Source organism: Pristis pectinata, chromosome 39 (genome assembly GCF_009764475.1).
Source record: "Pristis pectinata isolate sPriPec2 chromosome 39, sPriPec2.1.pri, whole genome shotgun sequence".
NCBI classification, from domain to species: Eukaryota; Metazoa; Chordata; class Chondrichthyes; order Rhinopristiformes; family Pristidae; genus Pristis; species Pristis pectinata.
This window is the reverse complement of record NC_067442.1, coordinates 3,509,161-3,528,250: the sequence shown is the minus strand read 5'-3', so window position 1 is coordinate 3,528,250 and position 19,090 is coordinate 3,509,161. Positions and strand designations below refer to the sequence as shown.

Below are 19,090 nucleotides of genomic sequence, written 5' to 3'. Positions count from 1 at the left end.
CATCGCCACTCTTTATCAGCAGTCCCAGTGCGGGTGGGGTGGGGGGAGGTTGGAAGAGAGATAAAAGAATGCCGGGAAGTCAGAGGTACAGAGACCCTCCTAAATTTCAGGAAGTGCGATTGGGTCGAGCGAAGTAATTGACTTGCTAGTGTGCGTAGGTAGCGTAGCAGGCGGCAGGGTAGTGTAGCGGTTAGCGTAATGCTATTACAGCGCCGGCGACCCGGATTCAATTCCCGCCACTGGAGTCTGTCAGGAGTTTGTACGTTCTCCCCATGTGCCCACGTGGGTTTCCTCCGGGTGCTCCGGTTTCCTCCCACATTCCAGAGACGTACAGGTTAGGAAGTTGCGGGCATGCTACGTTGGCGCTGGAAGCGTGGCGACACTTGCGGGCTGCCCCCCTCCCCCCCCCCCTCAGACACTCTCTGCAAAAGATGCATTTCACAGTGTGTTTTGGTTGTGCATGTAACTAATAAATAAATGTCTTAGATTAGTTGCGTTGGAGATTAGAATGGTGGTTTAGGCAAGGGGAGAGCCACAGCGATGATCCAGAGAACTCGGTTCGAATCCCACCAATGTCGCAGGGTTACCCAGACAGAGCCAGTTGGTTTAAAGCAGAAATGATAAACTCTTAATTTTCTATTAGTTCATGAGCCTTCTGCTGTGCTGTGGGAATGTTTAAGTTTTCTATCACTGTGGTCTGGTGGACTGATCTCTACCTTGTCGACAGCAGCTCTCGGACACCTAGTGCATCCACCCCCCCCCCCCCCTTTCCCTCTCCACCCCCCAACGAACATCAGGCCACTGCGTTCCATCACGTTGTCCTGGCTCCCGACCCGATCGTGCCCTAACCCTGCTTCCGTCCCCTCCGTAAGATCCGCAAACAGGACTGCTCCCCAGTCGCCTGGCTCCACCTGCCCGCCGAGGCCCCGGATCCACCCATCGCTTGGCAGCTTCCCGCCCCACTTCGTTGCACTGGCCGTCTCCTCCGGTCTGAAGTGTTTGCCTCCTCAGACGCTGCCCGACCCGCTGAGTCCCTCTGACAGATTCGTTTGTTCCTCCAGATTCCAGTGTCTCCTGTCTCCTGTGGGAAGAAATGCTCGACTTTGTAATGATAGAAAATTTAGACTTTAAAACGTGCTCAGCTTAGAATCACAGGATCACACAGCACAGAAACAGGCCCTTTGGCCCAACTCGTCCCTGCTGACCAAGCCTATGTGAGCCAGTCCCATTTGCCCGTGTTTGGCCCATATCCCTCTAAACCTTTCCCGTCCATGGACCTGTGTGAGAGTCTTCTAATTGTTATCCTAATCGCATCCTCGTTCCACACACCCACCACCCGCTGTGTGAAAATCTTGCCCCTCTAAATCTTTCCCCTCTCACCTTACACCTGTGCCCTCCAGTTTTAGACTCCCCGACCCTGGGGGGAATAGACTGCGATCGTCCACCTTGTCTACGCCCCTCGTGGTTTTACAAACCTCCATAAGTTCACCCCTCAGCCTCCTTCACTCCAGGGAAAACAGTCCCGGCCTGTCCAGCCTCTCCTTAGAACTCGAGCAGTCCAGTCCCGGGAACATCCCTGTGAACCTTTTTAAGATCTCTTTATTAGTCACATGTACATCGAAACACACAGTGAAATGCATCTCTTTTTTGTCTAGTTTTCTGGGGGCAGCCCGCAAGTGTCGCCATGCTTCCGGCGCCAACATAGCTACGCCCACAACTTCCTGACCCGTACGTCTTTGGAATGTGGGAGGAAACCGGAGCACCCGGAGGAAACCCACGCAGACACGGGGAGAACGTACAAACTCCTGACAGACAGCGGCTGGATTTGAACCCGGGTCGCTGGCGCTGTAATAGTGTTACGCTAACCACTACACTACCGTGCCTGCCCTCTCCAGCTCAGTGACGTCCTTCCTATAGCTGGGTGACCAGAACTGCACACGGTACCAAGTGTGGTGTCACCGACGCCTTGTCTAGCTGTAACGTGGGCGTACTAATTCAAATATTCTGAATGAGCTTAAACTTGGATGGTGAAAGCAAAAAGGGATCTGGGTAATTATTTATCTAAGAAGATTGAGTTGTCTTCGAACATGGGTGCATTACTCGCAGTTCCTCTGCTGCCTCGTGTCCTGAGGTGATACCTCCAGCTGCTTGAGCTCAGACTTGGGAGTTCTGAGGTCGAGGGTTGGTTGGGGCTATCGTGGAGAGTGAGGGAGGCAGAGTGTGTTCCTGGTGATGGTCGCGGCCCCCCCCCCCCCACCAACACACCCACAGTCTCCAGCCCCTAAGGAAGTGCAATGTAGAGTGGGGGTCTTGGGTGGGGCTCAGGTAGCCACCTTACCCTCCTTCGAGTGGGGAGCATCTAGTTTCTGAGACGTGTGCTATGCTTGATCCTTCTCTGACCAAGTGAGAGAGAGGGTGCATCCGATTGCGAGGAATGTGGGCCAGCGAGGAGAACCACAAATAACGGGAGAGGAGATGAGCAGAAGTCAGAAGGTTCCGGATCGACTGGGGAAGCGGGGCAGGGAAGGGCGGGTGGAACTTAACTGGGGTCGAATGCCGAGCTGTTGCGTTTTAAACCAGGGCAGGACTTGCAGGGCCCCGGAGAGTGTTGTAGAACAGCGATAGAAATACAAGCAACACGCAAAAAAAAAACTGCTGGAGGAACTCAGCAGGGCGGGCAACATCTGTGGAGGGAAATGAACAGTTGATGTCTCAAACCGAGACCCTTCATGAGGACTGGAAAGGAAGCCAGGGTACAGAGACTAATTCCCCGGAAGTTGCGATGCAGGTAGACAGGGTGGCTACAGAGGAAGAGCAGTGCAGGGAGACAATAAGGTGCAAGGTCACAACAAGGTAGATTGTGAGGTCAAGAGTCCACCTCATCGTATAAGGGAGCCGTTCAATAGTTTTATCACAGTGGGGTAGAAGCTGTCCTTGAGTCTGGTGGTCCGTGCCCTCAGGCTCCTGTATCTTCTACCTGATGGAAGAGGAGAGAAGAGAGAATGACCTGGGTGGGTGGGGTCTTTGATTATGCTGGCTGCTTCACCAAGACAACGAGAGGTAAAGACAGTCCATGGAGGGGAGGCTGGTTTCTGTGATGAGTTGGGATGTGTCCACAACTCTCTGCAGTTTCTTGTGGTCCTGGGCAGAGCAGTTGCCATACCAAGCTGTGATGCATCCAGATAAGTTGCTTTCTGTGGTGCATCGATAAAAGTTGGTGAGTGTCAAAAAGGGGACAAACTGAATTCCTTTATCCTCCTGAGGAACTAGAGGCACTGGTGAGCTTCCTTTGCCATGGTGTCTACATGATTGGACCAGGACAGGTTATTGGTGATGTTCATTCCCAGGAACTTGAAGCTCTCAACCTTTCGACCTCAGCACCATTGATGTAGACAGGTGTATGTACACCGTCCCAAAACTAATGACCAGCTCTTTAGTTTTGTTGACATTGAAGGAAAGGTTGTTGTCATGTCACCATTCCACTAAGCTCTCTATCTCCTTCCTGTACCCTGACTCATCGCCGTTTGAGATACGGCCTACAACGGTGGTATCCTCTGCAAACTTTTAGATGGAGTTAGAGCAGAATCTGGCCACACAGTCATGAGTGTATAGGGAGTAGAGTAGAGGGCTGAGTACGCACCTTGTGGGGCACCAGTGTTGAGAATAATCGTGCTGGAGGTATTGTTGCCTATCCTCACTGATTGTGGTCTGTTGGTCAGCAAGTCAAGGATCCAGTTACAGAGGGAGGTATTTAGTCCCAGGTCTCGGAGTTTGGTAACGAGTTTGCTTGGGATTGTAGCATTGAAGGCAGGGCTGTAGTCAATAACAGTCTAATGTAGGAGTCTTTACTGTCCAGATGCTCCAGAGCTGAGCGTAGGGCCAGGGAGATGACGTCCACTGTAGACCTGTTTCGGCGATAGGCAAATCGCAGTGGGTTGAGGGTGTCTGGGAGGCTGGAGTTGATGCGTGCCGTGACCGGCCTCTTGAAGCACGTCGTGAGGGTGGATGTCAAAGTGGGCATCAACATGTTCTTGGGTTTGATGTGGCAAAGTTCCAACTGGTGTCAAGAACAGTCTCCCACAGCAGCCGGCAAATGCATCCCGGCCGCCTCCCAGACGCTCAATCGTACGTACTGGTTGTACATAAGTTGTGTGTTTGTAAGATTTTGGGGGGTGGGGGGAGAGGGTGGTGTTGGGGGGGAACGTAGCAGCACCAGTTGTTTAAAATGGAGGTGCGTGGAACATTTTTCTCTTGGAGGGTAGCGAACCTCTGGAATTCTCTGCCCCCTCCACCCACCCAAGGGTGGTGGTGACTTGGCATTCTGCAGGGGTCAGTGTTGGGACCCAGATTTTCACTTTATACGTTAATAATTTGGATAAAGGAGCAGGTGGCGTTGTGGCCAAGTTTGCAGACGATGCAAAGATCGGTGGAGGGACAGGCAATGTTGCAGGGCCAGGGAATTTGCAGAAAGACTTGGAGGGGTTAAGAGAGTGGGCAGAGAAGTGGTAGATGGCATACAGCAGGAGGGAAATGTGGGGTTAAGTACTTCGGTAGGGAGAATGGGGTTGAGGAACAAAAAAATCAGCCACGATTGCATGGCAGAGCAGACGGTGGGCTGAATGGTCTAATTCTGCTCCTTTGTCTTATGGAGACTAGATCCTTGGATGCAGAACATGGAATCTAGAACAGGAACAGATCCTTCGGCCCATGAACTAATTAAACTAGTAATTAAGCGCCTAACTAAACTAATCCCTTCTGCCGACAAAATGTCCACATCCCTTCATTCGCGGTAGTGCAGCGGTTAGCGTAATGCTGTTACAGCGCCAGCGACCCGGGTTCAAATCCGGCGCTGTCTGCAAGGAGTTTGTACGTTCTCCCTGTGTCTGCGTGGGTTTCCTCCGCGTGCTCTGGTTTCCTCTCACATTCCAAAGACGTACAGGTTAGGAAGTTGTGGGCGTGCTATGTTGGCGCCAGAAGCGTGGCAACACTTGGCTGCCTCCAGAACACCCTACGCAAAAGATGTATTTCACTGTGTGTTTTGATGTGTATGTGACTAATAAATCTTATCCCTGCACATCCATGTGCCTCTGTGTGGAAAAACTTGCTCCTCAGGTCCGCTTTAAATCTCTCCCTTCTCACCTTAAACCTGGGCCCTCTGGTTTTAGACTCCCCTACCCCTGGGGGAGAAAGATGTGATCATCCACCTTCTCGATGCCTATATAAATCTCTCCGCCTCCTGTGGACAGGCACAGCAGTGTAGCAGTTAGTGTAATGCTATTACAGCGCCAGTGACCCGGGTTCAATTCCCACCACTGTCTGTAAGGAGTTTGTACTTCTCCCCGTGTGTCTGTGTGGGTTTGGTCCGGGTGCTCCGGTTTCCTCCCACATTCCAAAGATGTACAGGTTAGGAAGTTGTGGGCGTGCTATGTTGGTGCCAGAAGCGTGGCGACACTTGCGGGCTGCCCCCCAGAACACTCTACACAAAAAAAGATGCATTTCACTGTGTGTTTTGATGTACGTGTGACTAATTAAAGATATCCTATCTTTTGCTCCATTCCCAGCCTCTCCTTGTAATTCGAATGCTCCAGTCCTGGCAACCTTCTTGTAAATCTTTTTTGCACCCTTTCTCTGTGGAAAAGTTGCCCCTCAGAACCCTTATTGCCCTGTATTCTGCCCTCTCCCCTCAAACCTGTGCCCTCTAGTTCTTGATGACTCTGTCACAGGGCACAGTACAGCACAGAAACAGGCCCTTCAGCCCACCATGTTGTGCCCTAGTAATTAAATACCTAATTTAATTAATTTCTTCTGCCTGCACGATGTCCACATCCCTCCATTCCCTGCACGTCCATGTGCCAATCTAAGAGCCTCTCAAACCCCTCCACCCCCACCCCGGCAGCACATTCCAGGCACCCACTGCTCGTGTAAAAAAAACTTGCCCTGCACATCTCCTTTGAACTTACCCTCTTTCACCTAAAATGCATGCCCTCTAGTTAGACATCTCAACTTTGGGGAAGAGGTACCGCTGTCTACACTATGTCATAGTTTTATAAACCTGATAGAGCTCCCCTCAGCCTCCGTCACTCCAGAGAAAACAACCCGACCTCTCCTTGTAGATCATGCTCTCTAATCCAGGCAGCATCCTGGTGAACCTCTCCTGCACCCTCTCCAAAGCCCCCACATCCTTCCTGTAACGGGGCAACCAGAACTGAACACGATACTCCAGTTGTGACCTAACCAGAGTTCTGTAAAGTCGCAACATAACTACCTGACCCTTGAACTCACTCCCTTTACTAATAAAGGCGAGCGCGCCGTACACCTTCTTTACTGCCCTGTTGATCTGTGCGGCCACTTTCAGGAAGCTGTGGACTTAGATGTCAGTGCTGTAAAGGGTCCTGCCACTAACTTTACATTTGATCTCCCAAAGTGCAACACCTCACACTTGGCCAGGTGAAACTCAGTCAAATTTCTCTGCCCATATCTGCAACTGATCTAAATCCTTTGGCAATCTTCTACACTATCCACAACGCCACCGATCTTTGTCCTGTAAGAAAGATTTTAATAACGTAGAACATTACAGCACAGTACAGGCCCTTCGACCCACAATGTTGTGCCAACGTTTTTTCCTGCTCCAAGATCTATCTAACCCTTCCCTCCCACATAGCTCTCCATTTCTCTATCATTCATGTGCCTATCTAAGAGTTTCTTAAATGACCCTAATGTATCTGCCCCCACCACCTCTACTGGCAGTGCGTTCCACACACCCACCACCCTCTGTGTAAAAAAAAAACTTACCCCTGACATCCCCCTTATACCTTCCTCCAATCACCTTAAAATTATGTCCCCTCATGTTAACCATTGTCACCCTGGGAAAAAGTCTCTGATTGTCCACTCGATCTATGCCTCTTATCATCTTGTACACGTCTATCAAGTCACCTCTCATCCTCCTCCTCTCCAAAGAGAAAAGCCCTAGCTCGCTCAACCTATCCTCAGAAGACATGCTTCCCCAATCCAGGCAGCATCCTGGTAAATCTCCTCTGCACTCTCTCTAAAGCTCCCACATCCTTTCTCTAATGAGGCGACCAGAACTGAACACAATACTCCAAGTTGTGGTCTGACCAGAGTTCTATAGAGCTACAACATCACCTCGCGGATCTTGAACTCAATACTCGCCTGTACCATCTATTGCACCTCATAATTTTATAAACCTCTCTCAGGTCACCCATCAGCCTCCTGTGTTCCAGGAGGTATCCTGGTGAATCTCTTCTGCACTCTTTCTATTGATACCCCAGGAAGAGGAGACACTGTAGACTCTGGCTCCCGTCTACTGGGGGGTGTTATAGGAACAGGAGCGCCTTGCGTGTCCTGCTACTTCAGGAGTCAGACGCCTGTTGGGAGGGAGTGGACGGTTTCTGGGATAAGATATCTTTATTAGTCACATGCACATCGAAACACACAGTGAAATGCATCTTTTACGTAGAGTGTTCTGGGGGGCGCAAGTGTCGCCAAGATTCCGGCGCCAACAACTTCCTAACCCGTACGTCGTTGGAATGTGGGAGGAAACCGGAGCACCCGGAGGAAATGCGCAGACACGGAGAACGTACACACTCCTTACAGACGGCGGCCGGAATCAAACCTGGGGCGCTGGCGCTGTAATAGCATTACGCTAACCGCTGCGCTACCGTGCTGCACAGATCCTGGGCTGTTTCACGGGCTGTGAAGGGATCTTGGGCTCATTCGCTTCCTCCCCCACGTAGCGACTGGAAGAAAAATGTGCCCAGAGTGAGATTATTAGAGCTGTACATCATGGAAACAGGCCCTTCGGCCCAACCAGTCCCTGCCGACTGTGTTGCCCAGTGAGCTGGTCCTATCTGCCTGCGTTTGGCCCATAGCGCTCTAAACCTCTCCCATTCATGTACGTATCTAGATGGCTTTTAAACGTTGCTGATGTGCCTGCCTCAACCACTATTGCTGGCAGCTCGTTCCAAATACACACCACTCTCTGTGTGAAGAAGCTGTCCCCGATGTCCCTTTTAAATCTTTCGTCTCTGATCGTAAACCTGTGTCCTCTTGTTTTTAGCACCCCCTCCCTGGGGGAAAGACTCTGTGTTTTCACCCTGTCTATGCCCCTCATGATCTTCAACACCTCTATCAGGTCACCCCTCAATCTCCTACGTTCCAGGGAATAAAGTCCTAGTTTATACAACCTCTGCTTGGAATTCAGGCCCCCAAGTCCGGGCAACATCCTGGTAAATCTTTCCTGCAACTCTTTTCTAGTTTAGTGACATCTTTCCTATAACAGGGTGACCAAAACGGTCCACAATACTCCAAGTGAGGCCTCACCAATGTCGTGTGTAACTGTAAAAAAGCTTCCCAACTCCTGTACTCAGTGCCCCAACCTATGAAGGCCAGCGTGCCAAACGCCTTCTTCGCCACCCTGTCTGCGTGCGACGCTGTTTTGAATGAACTATGCACTTGAACTAATAGGTTCCTCTGTTCCACAACACTCCTCAGGGCCCTACCGTTCACTGTATAAGTCCTACCCTGGTTTGATCTCCCAAAATGCAACACCTTGTGTTGATCGGGATTGAAAGCCATTTGTCAATCCTCAGCCCATGTCCTCAGCTGATCAAGATCTGCCTGTGACTTATTTCATAACCTTCTACACTCTCTAGAACACCAGCTATTTCAGTATCATGTGCAAACTTAACTAACCATGCCTTGTACATTCACACCCAAATCGTTTATATAAATCACAAACAACAAATGCCTCAGCACCGATTCCTGTGGCAGACCACTAGACACAGGCCACCAGTCCGAGAAACAACCCTCACCCTCTGCTTCCTACTACTGAGCCAATTATGAATCCAATCCACCATCTTTCCCCAGGATCCCATGCAATCTGACCTTCCAGACCAGCCCACCATGGGGGATCATGTCAAAGTCCACATAGACGACATCCACAGCCCCACCCTGATCGACCCTCTTGGATACTTCCTGGAAGAACTCTCAAGCGATTTGTGAGCCACGACACCACCCCTACGCTTTCCCATTATTGTGGGATGGGATTATGCAGCAGAGAAGCAGACCATTCGGCCCACCGAGTCTGTGCCGACCGTCAACCAGCCATTTCCACCCATCCTGTTTCATATCCCCCCCCCTCCCTCCAGCTTCTACCCTTCACCCACACACTAAGGCTATGAGAGGCGGACCCTGCTATCTGTAGAAGGGGTGGACGCAGGGACACTGATGACCTTCAGTACATTTGGGGGGGGGGGGGTCAGTGCCTGTGTGGGGAGCAAAACGAGTTAATGCCTCTGATTGCTGATTGGTTGAGCACTGGAGGGTTGGGGAGAAGAGGGGTGGGAGTGAGACTGCTAGCAGGGTTGTGACAGATTGAATGGCTGCCACCCAGTGCCGTAACACAAAAAACTCTTCACGTTGAAGGCGGACGTCCGTGGATCCTTTCTTTTTGGTAGCGGGGATGATCGGTGCGGTGGTTAAGGAGTCGTACCCAGGTATGGATTATAGCCAGAGACCCGGGTCCGATCCCCACTGCCAGCGCTGTGTGTCTGTGTGGGGTCTGCACACTCTCCCTGTGACCCTGTGGCTTTCCCCCCGGGTGCTCCCGTTTCCTCCCATGTCCCAGAAAAGGGGGGTGGGGGGGTTGGTGGGTTAATCATCTGTTGTAACTTCCCCCCCCCAGTGTGTGGGTGAGGGGTAAAATCTGGGGGTGAGGGGAGTTGATGGGGAATGTGGAACTGGGCGGTTGATGGTCAGTACAGAATCGGTGGGCTGAATGGCCTGTTTTCCTGCCACATCTGGAGCAGGGAGCTGGGGCTGTGTACAACAGTTCCAAATACAGAAGTACAAAGGGACTTGGGGATCTTCATGCAGGATACCCTAAAGGTTAATCGTTAGGTCGACGGTAAAGAAAGTGAATGCTATGTTGGCATTCATTTTGAGAGGTATAGGGTATAAAAGTAAGGAAGTGTTGATGAGGCTCTGTGGGGCACTGGTGAGGCCTCATTTGGAATACTGTGTGCAGTTTTGGGCCCCTTATCTTAGGAAGGATGTGCTGATGTTGGAGAGGGTTCAGAGGAGATTTACGAGGATGATTCCTGGAATGAAAGGGCTGACACACAAGGAGCATTTGTCGGCTCTTGGACTGTACTCACTGGAGTACGGAAGAATGAGAGGGGACCTCATCGAAACATTTTGAAAAGTCTGGACAGAGTAGATGTGGCCATGCTGTTCCCCTTGGTGGGTGAGTCCAGGACTAGAGGGCACAGTTTTAGAATAAGAGGGTACCCATTTAGAACAGAGATGAAGAGAAATTTCTTCAGCCAGAGGGTCGTGGATTTGTGGAATTCGTTGCCACGTACAGCTGTGGAGGCTCGAACATTGGGGGCGTTTAAGGAGGAAATTGATAGGTATCTAATTAGGGGATGAAGGGATGTGGCGAAAAGTCTGGGAATTGGGGCTAGATGGGAGAATAGCTCAGCTCATGGTGAGGTAGCGGAGCAGACTCGGGCCGAATGGCCTACTTCTGCTCCTTTGTCTCATGGTCTTGTGACCACCGCTCGAGTGCTTGGTGGGGTTCTGGTCAGCAGGTTACAAGAAAGTGTTCTGATGAATTGACCTGTAAGATCAGTTTGTAAGACAAGTTTTTCACTGTATCTCGGTACACATGACAGTAATAAACCAATACCAATACCAAAAATGCAACTGCACTGAAGGTAGGGGGGCTTCTCTGGAACATCAGGGAAAAGTTGGATCAGCTGGGATTGGCCTTCTATGGAAACCAGGAGGGGAGAATGAACTCGGGTGCATACGCAGAGTAAATAGGATGGACCTGTGTCCTGTAGCAGAGGGGCAGTTAACACCTGGAGGTTCCGTTTATTGGAAGGATTAGTAGGGGGGAGATCAGGAGAAACCTTCTCCATGTTGGGACTGTACTTGGATGTGTCCCTGCAGGGCTGGGGAACAAGAGCTGGAAGGTGGAATCAGGCTGGTGACATGCAACTGGGGATATTTCTATGACCACCCCCCCCCCCCCCCCCCCCCCCCGCCCCTACACCCCTTCTTGTCTCTGTGACCCCCCCTGGGCCCCCACACACCTCCGGCCCCCCTGCACCCCTCCCTATCTTGGTGACCCCCTCCGTCCCTCTCCCTTCCCCTTGTGAATGTGCTCTGTGACCCACCCACCTTCCCTCCCCACTCGGTGTCACCTGTCCCACCATCTCCCCCACGGTCTGATGTTGACTGCAGCAGCAAGCCCGGGACCTGGGGAGAGAATACACACTGGGAGCAGGCTGCAGCTGGAAACTGCCGTCATCTGACGCCTTCCTGCTACTGCAATTCGCTCTTGTTGGCACTCCCCCCGAGACACTGCCTTGTTAGTGATCGTTTGTGGGAAAGGCTTGGTTGAGTACACTCTGCCCCCAGAGTCATGTTTGATTGCAAGAGTCAGGCGAGCGAGACAACAGGCCACCCTTCGCGCCCTCGAGTTCAGGTTAAATTCAGATGCTGCGGCACCATGCAGGCTTCCTGCCGCCGTGTTGTTAACCACTTGCAAGTGAGCAGGGAGCGGTGAGGCTGGAGACGCAGCTGGCTGGTGCAGCGGGTAGAGCCACTCCCTCCCGGTACGGGAGACCCGGGTTCGATCCTGACCTCCGCTTCTGTGTGTCTCAAGATTAGATTTATTATCAGTGACTTAAACGACGTGAAATTTGTTGTTTTGCGGCAGCACAGATAATATTACTATAAATGACAAAAATAGGGAAATAGTGCAAAACAGAAGGAATAACGAGGGAGGGTTCGTGGACCGTTCAGGAATCTGATGGCAGAGGGGAAGAAGCTGTTCCTGAATCATTGAGTGTGGGTCTTCAGGCTCCTGTACCTCCTCCCCGATGGTAGTAACGAGAAGAAGGCATGTCCTGGGTGGTGAAGGTCCTCAGTGATGGATGCCGCCGCCTCTTGAAGATGTCCTCGATGGCGGGGAGGGTTGTGCCCATGATGGAGCTGGCTGAGTCTACAACCCTCTGCAGCCTCTTGCGATCCTGTGCATTGGAGCCTCCGTATCAGGCAGTGATGCAACCAGTCAGAATGCTCTCTACCGTACATCTGTGGAAACTTGCAAGAGACTTTGGTGACATCCCAAATCTCCTCAAACTCCTATTGAAGTTGAACTGCTGGCGTGCCTTCTTTGTGATTGCATCAATGTGTTGGGCCCAGGATAGATCCTCTGAGATCTGTGTCTCTGTCTTCCTGTGTGTCTCTGTCTTCCTGTGTGTGTGTCTCTCTCTCCCTCCCTCTCTCCCCTCTCCCCGTGTGTGTCTGTCTGTCTCTCCCTGTGTGTGTCTGTCTGTGTCTCTCCCTGTGTCTGTGTCTCTCCCTGTGTGTGTGTCTCTCTCTCCCCTTTCTTCTCTCTCCTCTCTCCCCTTTCTTCTCTCTCCTCTCTCCCCTTTCTTCTCTCTCCTCTCTCCCCTTTCTTCTCTCTCCTCTCTCCCCTTTCTTCTCTCTCCTCTCTCCCCTTTCTTCTCTCTCCTCTCTCCCCTTTCTTCTCTCTCCTCTCTCCCCTTTCTTCTCTCTCCTCTCTCCCCTTTCTTCTCTCTCCTCTCTCCCCTTTCTTCTCTCTCCTCTCTCCCCTTTCTTCTCTCTCCTCTCTCCCCTTTCTTCTCTCTCCTCTCTCCCCTTTCTTCTCTCTCCTCTCTCCCCTTTCTTCTCTCTCCTCTCTCCCCTTTCTTCTCTCTCCTCTCTCCCCTTTCTTCTCTCTCCTCTCTCCCCTTTCTTCTCTCTCCTCTCTCCCTTTCTTCTCTCTCCTCTCTCCCCTTTCTTCTCTCTCCTCTCTCCCCTTTCTTCTCTCTCCTCTCTCCCTTCCTCTCTCCTCTCTCCCCTTTCTTCTCTCTCCTCTCTCCCTTTCTTCTCTCTCCTCTCTCCCCTTTCTTCTCTCTCCTCTCTCCCCTTTCTTCTCTCTCCTCTCTCTCCCTTTCTTCTCTCTCCTCTCTCCCCTTTCTTCTCTCTCCTCTCTCCCCTTTCTTCTCTCTCCTCTCTCCCCTTTCTCTCTCTCCTCTCTCCCCTTTCTTCTCTCTCCTCTCTCCCCTTTCTTCTCTCTCCTCTCTCCCCTTTCTTCTCTCTCCTCTCTCCCCTTTCTTCTCTCTCCTCTCTCCCCTTTCTTCTCTCTCTCCTCTCTCCCCTTTCTTCTCTCTCCTCTCTCCCCTTTCTTCTCTCTCCTCTCTCCCCTTTCTTCTCTCTCCTCTCTCCCCTTTCTTCTCTCTCCTCTCTCCCCTTTCTTCTCTCTCCTCTCTCCCCTTTCTTCTCTCTCCTCTCTCCCCTTTCTTCTCTCTCCTCTCTCCCCCCCCCCTCCCCTCCCCGTGTGTGTGGAGCTTGCATGTTCTCTCTGTGACTACTTGAATTCCCACAGGGTGCTCCACTTTCCTCCCACATGCGGGGTCAGTGCGTTAATGACCCACAGTATTGTGCCCCCCTAATGTGAGGGTGAGTTGTAGAATGTGGGAGGAGTTGGTGGGGAGAATGAAATGGGATCAGTGCAAGTAGACGGTTGAGGGTCGGCACAGACTCGGTGGGCTGAAGAGCCTGTCTCCGTGCCGTGATCTACCTTTGGCTTGAGTAGAGAGGAGCCAGCTGGCCTGTTCTTCCTTGTCTTAAATCTGCGAGATGAGAGGGGGGGGGGTGCTGGTTGTGAAACAGTGGCAGTCTCTGATGCAGCGAGGATCTCTCCCTCGCTGTGCAAACATGCTGGTGCAGAGAAGATCCCCCAGCATGTAGCCTGAGCCGGAACGCTTTAGTCAGGAGGAGAGGGTGGGTTCCTTTTCCCTGGAGATGAGGAGGGACCCGATACAGGCCGATAACATTAAAACAGAGGGAGATCGGGCAGACAGTGAGGATATTTTATCCAACAGTGGCGGGTATCCAAGACCAGAGGGCATGGGTTTAAGGTGGGAGGTCTCGAGGGGGGGTCCTGAGGGAAAATTTTTCCACGAGTGTTGCTCCAGATTCCAACATCTGCAGAATCTCGTGTCTGCAAGAACAAGACTGGTTACTTTTCACTATTCCTGACTTATTTTACCCCGCTGACCAACATTTACAATTGAGCTGGTTAGTTCCCAATCCGAGCATCCACGTGGGGAACCGAATTCCCATTCTGGGACCATCTGAAATGCGGGTGGCGGGGGAGGAGGTTGGAATCTGGAACGCGCTTCCCGAGGGGCCAGTGAAGGCGGAGACTCGCCCAACGCCTGATGAGTCACGTACAGGCTGGGATTTGGAAGGCTGAAGCGGCGGGGAGCTGGTTCATTTCGGATGGTCCCAGAATGGGAATTCGGTCCCCCACTTGGATGCTCGGATTGGGAACTAACCAGCTCAATTGTAATTGTTGGTCAGCGGGGCAAAATCAGTCAGGAATAGTGAAAAGTAACCAGTCTTGTTTTTGCAGACATGAGATTCTGCAGATGTTGGAATCTGGAGCAATGCTCCCTCCCCCTCCCCCTCCCCCTCCCCCTCCCCCCCTCGCGCGCATGCGCACATAGTGCTGGAGGAACTCAGCAGGTCAGGCAGCATCCATGGAAGGGAAAAAAAAACAGTCGGCGTTTCGGGTCGAGACCCTTCAGGACTGGAAAGGAAGAGGGCAGAAGGTGGGGAGGGGGAGGAGCGCACGCCAGCAGCGGATAGGTGTGTCCCAGTGAGAGGGGGAAGGTAGGTGGGGGGGGGGGGGGTGGAGGGGAATGAAAGGGTGTGAGAAGCTGAGAGGAGATGAGTAGACGGGCTGGAGGAGAAGGAATCCGGTAGGAGAGGAGAGGGCAGTGGACCATGGAATAAAAGGAAGGAGGTGGGGAATGGATGGGCAGGTCCTGAGGGGGCCACAGGAATGAGGTGAAAACAAAGGGAGGGGTTACTGGAAGTTGGAGAAGTCGATGTTGAGGCCGTCAGGTTGGAGACTCCCAGGGCGGAAGGTGAGGTGTTGTTCCTCCAACCTGCGCCTGGCCTCAGTACTTTTTGTGGATTGTTGCTCAAAAGGAGAAAGTGACAAAATAGTTAATTATCATAAATACTAGTCCGACATCAGACGCCGGGAAAACACTGGAGAAAATCCTCTCACGATTGAGCAGAATCGGCATGGTTCTTAGTGAAGAAAAATCATGTATCGTGGGTAGTCACAGGCGGAGAGGGCGGTGAAGAAGGCGTTTGGCACGCTGGCCTTCATCGGTCAAGGCACCGAGTACAGGAGTTGGGACGTGATGTTGCAATTGTACAGGACGCTGGTGAGGCCGCACCTGGAGGATTGTGTACGGTTTTGGTCGCCCTGCTTTAGGAAGGGTGCCACTAAGCTGGAAAAGAGCGCAAAGAAGATCTACGAGGATGTTGCCGGGACTCGAGAGCCCGAGTTGTAGGGAGAGGTTGAGCAGGTTGGAACTTTATTCCTTGGAGCATCAGAGACTGAGGGGTGACCTTATAGAGGTGTATAAAATCATGAGGGGCATAGACGGGGTGAATGCACACGGTCTTTTTCACAAAAAACAGATTTAAAGGGGACCCGAGGGGCAACTTCTTCATGTAGAGGATGGTGGGTATGTGGAACGAGCTGCCAGAGGAAGTGGGTGAAGCAGGTACATTAACAACATTCAAAAGATATTTGGAAAGGTGTAGAGGGATACGGGCCAAACGCGGGCAAATGGGACTGGCTTAGATGGAAATATTGGTCGGCACGTCCCAGTTGGGCCGAAGGGCCTTTCCGTGCTGTATGACTCTGAACTCACTAGGACAGGCAGCATCCGTGGAGAAAAGCAGGCAGTCAACATTTCGCGTCGGGGTCCTGACCCGGAACGTTGACCGCCTGCTTTTCTCCACGGATGCCGCCTGGCCTGCTGAGTTCCTCCAGCATCTTGTATTTTTTTTCATCCAGATTCCAGCATCTGTAGTCCGCTGTTTCTCCAGTTACTCCGTGAATCTGTGGTAATTTTCGGTCAATACAGAGTTGGTATTGGTTTATTATTGTCACTTATACCAAGGTACAGTGGAAAAACTTGTCTTGCATACCCGTTCGTACGGTCAATTCGCAGTTTTATTTTGTGGTACAAGTCAGTGTCTTCGAAGGACTTGGATAAATAAAAATGTGGCTCGGGGTTGTTTAGAGAGGTGTGGGCCAAATGGGACATGCATGGTTGGCAAGGACTAGTTGGGCCGAATGGCCTGTTGCTGCGCTGTGTTGCTCTGACTCTTTAGTACCTGGGCGTACGCTTGATTGGCCCAGGCAGAGCAGGGTACGGATTGAGTGCTGGGAAATTGGGATTGGTTTATTATTGTCACTTGTACTGATGTACAGTGAAAAACTTGTCTTGCAAACCCATCGTACAGGTCAATTCATTACACAGTGCAGTTACAATGAGTTAGTGTAAAGTGCAGAGGTAGTACAGGGTAAGAACAATAACGGTACAGAGTAAAGTGTCACAGCTACAGAGAAAGTGCAGTGCAATAAGGTGCAAGGTCACAACAAGGTAGATCGTGAGGTCAGAGTCCATCTCATTGTGTAAGGGAACCCTTCAATAATCTTATCACAGTGGGGTAGAAGCTGTCCTTAAGCCTGGTGGTACGTGCCCTCAGGCTCCTGTATCTTCTACCGGATGGAAGAGGAGAGAAGAGAGAATGACCCGGGTGGGTGGGGTCTTTGATTATGCTGGCTGCTTTGCCAAGGCAGCGAGAGGTAAAGACAGAGTCCAAGAGGGGAGGCTGGTGTCCGTGACGCGCTGGGCTGTTTCCACAACTCTCTGCAGTTTCTTGGCAGTCCTGGGCAGAGCAGTTGCCGTACCAAGCCGTGATACATCCAGATAGGATGCTTTCTATGGTGCATCGGTGAAAGTTGGTGAGTGTCAAAGGGGACAAACCGAATTTCTTTAGCCTCCTGAGGAAGTAGAGGCGCTGGTGAGCTTTCTTGGCCGTGGCATCTACGTGATTTGACCAGGACAGGCTGTTGGTGATGTAATGTTGTGCCTTTGCTTAAGAAGGGATTAAGACATGCACTCCTTGTATGTCAGCCCTTTCATTCCGGGAATCATCCTCGTAAATCTTCTCTGAACCCTCCCCAACATCAGCACATCCTTCCTAAGATAAGGGGCCCAGAACTGCACACAGTATTCCAAATGAGGTCTCACCAGTGTCCCATAGAGCCTCAACAACACTTCCTTACTCTTATACGCTATTCCTCTTGAAATGAATGCCAACATAGCATTCGCTTTCTTTACCGCTGACCCAACCTGGAGGTTAACCTTTAGGGTATCCTGCACGAGGACCCCCAAGTCACTTTGCACTTCAGACAGCAGTGCATCAAGGTAGCGCAAGGGAAAACAATAGCGAATGAGTGCAGATGAGCAGGCAGAGAAACGGTGGGCCGAAGGGCCTGTTTTTTTTTGTGCTGAACAACACTGGGACTGGTACAAATTTGGAAGAGGTTTCTACACTGAGCTCCCCTCCCACAGGTACTGCAGAGGTATGTCTAAGGAGGCTGTGGGGGTGGAGGGCGGGATTTGTGAGTATGCGAGGGAGGGGACGCAGTGAGCACCGACTGGTTCGGCCTGTTCCTCTGCTGCAATAGGCGTGTGCCACTTCATGCCGACCTCGTCCAACTGCGCCTCAGCTGAGTTCAGCTGCCGTCCTTTGTCCCTGCGTATCCGACTCCAGAACACGCCCCAATGGGAAGTTACCAACGCGAGCGGTGGGGAATCAGCAAACGACCCCCCGCACCGGTGCAGCCGGGTGTCTAATAGAGCGCTGCAGGCGGTGGGATCATTTGTGGGGTCGGGGTGCCGAGGTAGGTTGGCTGGTGCAGGGGGCTTTCAGCTTGCTGTTCCCTTTGAGCAGGTCTGCAGGGCCTCACCAACTCTCTCTCTCCCTCTCGCTCTGTGTGTGTGTCCCTCTCCCTCTCCCTCTCTCTCTGTGTCTCTCCCTCTCCCTCTCTCTCTCTGTGCCTCTCCCTCTCCCTCTCTCTCTGTCTCTCTGTGTGTGTGTCTCTCTCTCTCTCTCTCTCTCTCTCTCTCTCTCTCTCTCTCTCTCTCTCTCTCTCTCTCTCTCTCTCACCTTCTTCCTGCACCTAGTCCTTTTGTTATCTGAAGCTCCTCGATCACGTTCACCTGGAATTCTGAGGCAGACTCTCATTTCCACGGTGTGTCTCTGTGCAGAGGCTGGCTCTCCCTGTCCCCGTGCACTCACTCGCCTGTCTCTTGACCTGTCACCCAGTGAGGGTCTGTGTGTGTGTGTGTGGGACCCGTCCCCCAGTGAGGGTCTGTGTGTGTGTGTGTGGGACCCGTCCCGCAGTGAGGGTCTGTGTGTGTGTGTGTGTGTGTGTGTGTGTGGGACCCGTCCCGCAGTGAGGGTCTGTGTGTGTGTGTGTGTGTGTGTGTGTGTGTGTGTGGGACCCGTCCCCCAGTGAGGGTCTGTGTGTGTGTGTGGGACCCGTCCCCCAGTGAGGGTGTGTGTGTGTCTGTGTGTGTGGGACCCGTCCCCTAGTGAGGGTCTGTGTGTGTGGGACCCGTCCCCCAGTGAGGGTCGGGGTGTGTGTGGGACCCGTCCCCCAGTGAGGGTCGGGGTGTGTGTGTGGGACCCGTCCCCCAGTGAGGGTCGGGGTGTGTGTGTGGGACCCGTCCCCCAGTGAGGGTCTGTGTGTGTGTGTGTGTGTGTGTGTGGGACCCGTCCCCCAGTGAGGGTCTGTGTGTGTGTGTGTGGGACCCGTCCCCCAGTGAGGGTCTGTGTGTGTGTGTGTGTGTGTGTGTGTGGGACCCGTCCCCCAGTGAGGGTCTGTGTGTGTGTGGGACCCGTCCCCCAGTGAGGGTCTGTGTGTGTGTGTGTGTGTGGGACCCGTCCCCCAGTGAGGGTGTGTGTGTGTGTGTGTGGGACCCGTCCCCCAGTGAGGGTCTGTGTGTGTGTGTGTGTGTGTGTGTGTGGACCGTCCCCCAGTGAGGGTCTGTGTGTGTGTGTGTGTGGGACCCGTCCCCCAGTGAGGGTCTGTGTGTTTGTGTGTGTGTGTGGGACCCGTCCCCCAGTGAGGGTCTGTGTGTGTGTGTGTGTGGGACCCGTCCCC

The 19,090-nt window shown here is 52.4% G+C and overlaps 1 protein-coding gene across 1 annotated transcript in view; it reads left to right on the top strand.

Annotated features, from left to right (window-relative positions):
* Nucleotides 1-8,922: 8,922 nt before the first annotated feature.
* Nucleotides 8,923-19,090, top strand: part of LOC127587171 (histone-lysine N-methyltransferase 2B-like) — a 77,996-nt gene continuing 67,828 nt past the window's right edge. The window contains exons 1-3 of the mRNA XM_052045364.1: nt 8,923-9,017; nt 11,446-11,575; nt 17,651-17,824. Coding sequence (XP_051901324.1) covers nt 8,923-9,017; nt 11,446-11,575; nt 17,651-17,824 — 399 coding nt within the window. The remainder of the gene's footprint in view (nt 9,018-11,445; nt 11,576-17,650; nt 17,825-19,090) is intronic.